Here is a 7,551-nt window from a genome sequence, read left to right as displayed (position 1 = left end):
TATATATAAATAATTAATATATATAAAAAAGTGTTGTGTTACACAACACAAATATTTTGTTAAACTAGTACTAAACGGGAAGGTTGCTAGTTCTTACTAGTTTATGTCTTCCTCAAAACTGTCTGTTTCTAGGAGTGGATGAATTATCTTGAGGTGTAGCCAAGTGACAAGCTGAGCAGAGGCTGAGAAGTTGGCTTGAAAACCTAAAAATATCTTGAGATCTTTTGGAAGTAATAAGTTTCAGAGATGCTTGCCGTTTGTCTGTCATTGGCAGATTTAAAGCAGAGGGGACCTGCCAGAATATTTTTATTGACCTTTTAGATGATGGTCTTGTTTATATCACCAGCTTACAGGTGCAGAGCAGGCTGATACAGAGGATGGTCACTTTTCAGTTTCATCCGTGTGTTTCCTCTGCATCCTTCTAATATTTAGTATTAATTGTGACAAAACATTCCAAGAGTGTTATGAATACCTGGGATTGTGCCTTGTAGCGATGTCAAAACACACTAGGAAGTACTAGAAATAACTTCAAAAGGTTATCTCCTTATCAAGATACTTTTTTTTTTTTTGCTTCTCAGAAGTTCTTGTCTGTCTCTGACAAACCCCAAATAAGTCTGAGAAGGACTTGAGAATTTCTGTAACAAATAGCCTAGATCATGTGACTGTGAGCTGTGATTATCGGGGGGGGTTTGCTTTAGATACTGAGGTATATCATCTCTGCATTGTAAATCCTAAGTTTTTGTGTGCTTTCAGTGAAATTTTTATTTGTTGATCTGGCAGTGATCTTTAGGGAAGGACTTTGTGTTGCTTTTGCTACATCACCTGTAGAAGATTATGACCAGGTATTACACAGAGACATGAAAAATAATTGTTAAACTATTTAATGCACAGCTTAAGATCCACTTGTTTCACACTGGCATTGTAAATGTGGGAATACCTTAGATATGTATGTTTCTATTTTTTTTTTTGTAATCAGAGAATATCCAGTGATGTGTTCTTGATATAGTTAGTCCCTTTGGGTATGTCGACTGCTAGAGTTACTCTGATTCTGTTGGCTTTATTTGTTATTGTTATAATAGATATGTTTGTATCCACATATTTGTAGGATTATATTCCTGTCATGCCAAATAATTAAAGAGTGTTGTACTAGTACTTCCTAGCATCTTAAATTTAACTGAAATGTCTAGAACTGTCTAGGATTTTTATTTCTTCACATCTGCTTGGCTGCAGGGATCAGGAATTGAGGTTGAGTATCTTGGATACTGATTCGGTGCCAAATCCTCTACTGAATGGAAAGAACATCAAAGATCAATCAGAACAAAAAGCCCTCTTAATTGTGACATGTTCATTTTAACTAAGAAACCTGTAAGCAAATGAGGTAATTTTATTGATGTTGTATTGACAGGTTTTGAAGCTTTTTAAATTATTGCACAGAACCCGGCAAGAAGTTTTTAAAAATGATACCAGAGCCCTTGAAGGTGAGATACTTTTTGTGTGTGGTGAATGCTTACCTACTTTTCTGTGGAATTTTCTTTTCTAAATACATGGACCTAGAGTTCTTATCATAATCTTCCTTTAAATAACTCCTTTCCACATGTTATAAGTAATCATTGGGAGAACTTGTGTGTTCAAAACCAGATATCCTTTAATGTGAAACAAAAAAACGGTTGTTAGACCCATCTTTTCTAAGGAAGACAAGACTTCTTGGAACCTTGGTGATCTTTCTGGGATCTACGTATTTATTTATTTATTTTTTTCTTCGGTGCAGCCAAAGCATGTTTAAGTGTGCCAAGCACTTGAGTTGATGCAGGGGTGTTTGAACTAGGTGATCTTTAAGGTCCCTTCCAACCTAAAGCATCCAGTGACTCTTAAAGCTTTCTTTATACATTTGCTCCTCAGAGGATAGATACTTTATTACTAAACCAGTTTTTAGCAGTGACTTCTGTATGCTAGTTATTTTGAAGATGCAGAATGCTAAATGGACTATCATATTTTATTCATATACCGGTCATTTAAAATATGACATCACCTGAATTACATGGCAATCTTGTATTGCAGACAGAGTGCACCACAGCAGTGCTATGAAGGATTTGGAATTCTGAACTTTGAAGCAGTAACAAAGACAGTATAAAATTTTTTGCACACACTTAGGTTTTTTTCATTTATTTAGCTGCAAGACAAAAGATAAATGAAGAATTCAAAAATAACCAAGATGAGACATCTGAAGAGAAGATAAATGAGGTACTTCCTGTTTTCGCTGTGTTTTCCACTTTGCATAAAAATACTTACATAGGAGCATTTTACTTAAAAAAATTCTAAGTACAATTTGAGACATTGTGAGAGCCAGATTATTTTTATATGTATATTTTATTTTTAAAAAAATAAATATATTGATCCCTCCATTGATATTTATAGTTTATTATAATATTTTTCACATTAAAAAAATCCATAAGGAGAAAGTGTCTTCTGGTAGTTGAACATGCTTATTTTGTAGCTTGTAATGGAATTATGGAAAAAACTGGTTTACTATTTTCATGTTAATTCTTGTATATTTTGCTCATAATATCTGTCTGAGCTGTGGTCACTTTACCTAGCACAGACAGACAGAGAAATTTATCTGCTCCCTTACTGGCAAACATGATAAATTAATTTGATTCCTGATCACAAATGAGGCAGCATCTTCTGTGGGAGGCTAAAAGCAGTAAAACAGTCAAATGATCATGACTGTTGTAATGCAGAGGTAGTAATTACACTACGTGTTTTTTCTGCTGCTTCTTTCCTCATGGAATGCTAAAAGGAGTAGAATAGTCTGTTAACTCACTATGTGTTGCTCAGTTGTTATCGTAACACTTTTTACTGAGTCATTTTTTTAAAAGTTACTGAAGCCTGAAATAAACCTGCTGTATTTTAGATATTTTAATTCTTAACATCCATACAGAGTGAATAATTCGGGCCTTGTGATTTAGCCTTTTAACAGACTGTATTTACATTGTCACTGAACATCAGTTGGCAGAAGGTGCCCCTATCTGTCCATTGCAGGAATAAATATGAAGTTTTACATCATACCAGTCACTGGACAATAACATAAATAGTTCTGAGCATTTAGTTAGGACTTTCTAGCATTTCTGCTTGTTATCTGGCACCTATAGTAATACGTGTATTCCTGGTATCCGATCTGTTAAATTGTATGTTCTTTTTGGTTTAGATATATAGACAAATACTGTAATTTTTAAATCTATATTGGTTAGGAGTGGCAACCTACAAATTACACATGGAACTCTCTAATACGGGTTGTTTAAATACGTCAGTGGAAGAAATTCTGGACTTCCATCACAAATACAGAATATTGGAACTTCATAGCAGCTGTCATATTTATCTTATATATGTATTTGTGTGTTTATATAAATATATCTATACACAATGAGTGTACTGAGATGCAGAGGAACTGAGTCACATTATATACAGGGCTTGTGAGAATTTGGGCACTTGCTTGCATAAACACAGGAGCGTTAGTGTTTTGCTTTGGACAGCAGCTAAAAAAAGTGAATGTTGACCAATTAAATGTGCATTACTTTGCCAGAAGAGAAAGCTGCAGTGTCTGCTGACATGACATCAAATTCTTAGTTAAAAGAGTAACCTAAGGAGGTAGGAATAACTATCTGCAGTATTAGAATGTGAGATGTGGCAACTAAATCTGCTGCAGCATTTTATTCAATCAGGAGTGAACTTCTGAAGTTGTCTTCGTTATCTCTACTTCATGTGATTTGGCTTGTTTTGTGAAGCAGCCTCAGAGAAAATCGCAGAATTCCTGTAAAATAAATCTGAAGTGGAAGGTATGCTTGAGGAGCATGCAGGCTAGCTGCCAATGGACATTCAGTAGGCAGAACTGGAGGGGACCTAGTTTAAACCTGTGAAAGGGAAAGGGGGGAGGAGAAATTCAGACTAGATGCCAAGTCTTGAGCTCTAACTCTTGCAAAGACACAGTTCTTTTGGCCCACATTGCTTCCTCGTGTCAGTTTGTCACCCAGAGTGTCTCACTTCTGCAGTTTCATTTATTTCTGGCATAGGTATCATGCAAACAAGTATTAGGCTTCTCTTAATTGCTCAGCAAACGTAGCAAGGTTTGCTTCTGCTGATCACCTAGGCATTTTGCTAAATATTAATGCCTCTACTAATCTTTACATAGTGCCTTGTTCCTGTACTGCTTTTCCATGAAGCTTTAGCATCCATAATTTTTTTCATGTTTTGCCCTTATTTTTGTATCTTTATTTCAAGAGCAGTAATGTTAATGGAAACAGATTGCCCTTTCACTCAGGATAGTCAGATGTTATTGGGGCATGTTTGTGATGGTTTAAACCTAGTTACTTCTGGTAGTTGCATTCTACCTTATTCATTTGCAGTTTTAATTTGGTGTATGTATGTTAGACTGCTGTGTGTGACTGGGCAGAAGTTTCCTTCCTCTCAACCTGTAAGTTCTAGGATCCCCAAAGTAAAAGCTATGTATAGATAGTATATAACTAAGTGAATTATAGAACTGACTGGCTTTATTATTTGAATAGTTGTCTGGTATGGAAAATATCTTGAAGAATATTACATATAATTTAAACCACTCAGTGTTGTTTTGTTTTTTTATTCCTTTTTACTAGCTTCTCAAAATAGCTTCAGATGTTGAAGTGATTCTCAGAACTTCTGTTATTCAGGCAGTTCACACAGATTCCAACAAAATATGTGAGTAAAGCTGCATGCTAAAAACATGTTTACAAATGTTGTAGTTCAGTAAATAAGTGTAAAATTTTAAAACTAAGTAAAGGAATGGAGAGGGCAAAAGTCAATCTATCTCTCATATCTATGCCCAAAGCTTTAATTTAACCCTGTTGACTAATACCACTCCACCTAGAACAGGTGGATGTTTCAGAGGTACAAAGTTTCTATACAAATAGTTTGAAATATGAAGGCTGGCAGAAAAGAAGCAGTGACTGTATTTAGTGCCTTCAGGAACTGTGGGACTCAGTCCATTGATAATGCCTGGAGCAAAGACAGCTTTGTTTTGGTAGAGGATGAAAAGGCTAGGGAACATTGGAACAGATGTGACATGCATTACTCTATGGGACCAGATGTTATGCTCCCATGGATGGTGAGAGACCTAGCTAGTGTAATTGCAAGGTCACTCTCAATCATCTTTGAAAGGTGATGGTGATTAGATGAATTGCCTGAGTACTGGCAAATGTCAACTTTCCTTTTGAAGAAGGGCAAGAGGCATAATCTAGGAAACTGGTCAGCCTCACGGTGATCCCTGGGAATGTGGTTGAGCCAATCCTAGAAGCTGTTTTCCTATGTTCTAAGAGCAGAATTGGGACTGGGGGTAGTCAGCAATTATTTACAAAGGCGAGATCTCTGATCAGTCTAATACCCTTTTAACAGTGAACTAACTTGATTCAGCAAACAGGGCGAGACTAGTGGTACTTGTACATTTTGACTGTAGCAGAGCTTTAATGATGTCTTCTTTAAAAATCTCTGTAAATGAAAATGAAATTGCCTTCCTTGCCAACCCTGCCAAGGGAAGCTATAAGGGGAATAAGGAAGAGAGACTTAAAGGTTGGAAATTGAAACTGGAACAAGTTTACTCTGACACAGAAAAGGGGGTAACACGTGGGGTGAGGAACAGTATATAAACTTATATACAGGTAGGTATATATAAAACTGATCTCAATAATTGCAAAAACAGGTGGGTAGGAGTCCCCTGTGGCAAGGTTGCCTTAGGAGAGGGGTCCACAGTGCAGGAAAAAAGGAGTTGAGCTTTCAATTCTCCTGGCTTTTATAGAGTATGGCAAGAAGTGGGAGGGAATACTGACCCCTCTCTGTTCCAACCCTCCTGGGTCCTTCAGTGTCCTAAAGACCGCGTCTCTTTAGTTCCTTTTGTATGTGTCAACAATTTACTGAGTCCACTCAAACCATAACAGCATTTGACCTGCTTACAAATGCAAAGGATGTCATTATGCCATCTCTTGCCCTTTTATTTTTGGTGTGTGTGTTTGTGTATCTGTTTTGGATAGTTTCAAGCTTTACTTCTCACTTTGTAAGTGATCTTACTCCAGCAAAAATAAAACAATAGTCTTGAAACAGCCATCACAGTTTGTATTTTGTGTGTATTTAGAATATACATTGAAGTGAGACGTGCTTAGTCTTGATATTGTACTGTATCACCAATTAAAGGATCAGGCGTGCTGAGAAAAGAAATCCAGAGTATCATTCTAAAGTTCACAGAATAAGAATAAGTAATATAATGAATAATAATTTATATTATAGTATAATGCATTATAAGAATCAATCGTTTATTTGGCAGCCGGTCACAAGTGGTGTTCCCCAGCGCTGAGTTCTGGGACCACTCCTATTTAACATCTTTATTAATGACCTGGATGAGGAGATTGAGAGCACCCTCTGTAAGTTTGCAGACAGCACCAAGTTGGGTGGGAGTGTAGATCTGCTTGAGGGTAGGAAGGCTCTTCAGAGGGACCTGGACAGGTTGGGTCAATGGGCATATGGGCATCAGCAAAGCCAAGTGCCACATCCTTTGGCTACAATCCCCTGCAACATTACAGGCTTGGGGAAGAGTGGCTGGAAGCCTTCTCAGCAGAAAGAGACCTGGGGGTGTTTATCAGCAAAAGCTGTGTGTGCAAGGAAATAAAAGGAATTCATTCACTACTTCCCCCTCTAGGCATCGAGGTTCATCTGCAGGAAAGGAGGGCTCCGTCAGATGTAACCATTACTTGGGAAGACAAATGACATCAATGCAAGCATCCCCCCTTCCTTCTTCTTTTCCCAGCTCTTATTGCTAAGCACAAAGTGAAACTGTATGAAGTGTCCCTTTGGTCACCTGGGGTCAGCTTTCCTGGCTGTATCCCCTCGTTGTGCATTATGATGAAAATACTAAGTGGATCTTCTCACTTTCTATTGCTTGTTGGCATCTGGGAGCCAGTTTCTGGTGGGAGCTTAGTTATAGGAAATGCCTGTGGGTATATGAGAATCTGTCTAGGTGACACGTTAAAAGGATATTCAATTCCAGTACAGCTTTGATTAAGAAGATCTTAGAACCTTGTTGAACCTAAAATCTTTATGATCTGTGTTAACTTCTGTAATGCCAAGAGAATTAGTTAGCTCCCTCATTGCTTTTAAGTTACCATCTTGTAGTAAGTGAGAGGATTGGGACAGATGTGTTAACACATACCCACACCAAAAAAGTGGAAGTGCAGCCCTAAGGTAGTTGCTTGAATTGCTGTTTGTTGGCAAATCAAAATAAGCAACCTCAGTTTGAAAGTTTACTTCTCAGTGTTTCATCTTAGCTACGTTTGTTTTGGAAACTGTAAATGAGGGTTTAGTTTGCTGTAATGGGAAGTATGTTGGCTTGTTTGGTAAAAGGAAAATGTTGTAAAATACTTATATTTGTATTTAAATTAGTTTTATATCCCTGCTTTATCTCAAGCTGTCACCCTCCCTTCGGCCCCAGAAAGGACTGAAGTCATCAGTTGCCATGTTGTATGAAAGGGGGGTGGG

The 7,551-nt window shown here is 37.3% G+C and overlaps 1 protein-coding gene across 1 annotated transcript in view; it reads left to right on the top strand.

Annotated features, from left to right (window-relative positions):
• The first annotated feature begins 1,390 nt into the window (after positions 1-1,390).
• LYRM7 (LYR motif containing 7) overlaps positions 1,391-7,551 on the top strand; it is a 9,263-nt gene continuing 3,102 nt past the window's right edge. The window contains 3 exon segments of the mRNA XM_009995268.1: positions 1,391-1,478; positions 2,171-2,241; positions 4,647-4,728. Coding sequence (XP_009993570.1) covers positions 1,391-1,478; positions 2,171-2,241; positions 4,647-4,728 — 241 coding nt within the window.

This window comes from Chaetura pelagica, unplaced genomic scaffold (genome assembly GCF_000747805.2).
Source record: "Chaetura pelagica isolate M959 unplaced genomic scaffold, ChaPel_1.0 scaffold204, whole genome shotgun sequence".
Taxonomy (NCBI): Eukaryota; Metazoa; Chordata; class Aves; order Apodiformes; family Apodidae; genus Chaetura; species Chaetura pelagica.
Note: the sequence above shows the minus strand (reverse complement) of the source record. Positions and strands in the feature narration are given on the sequence as shown.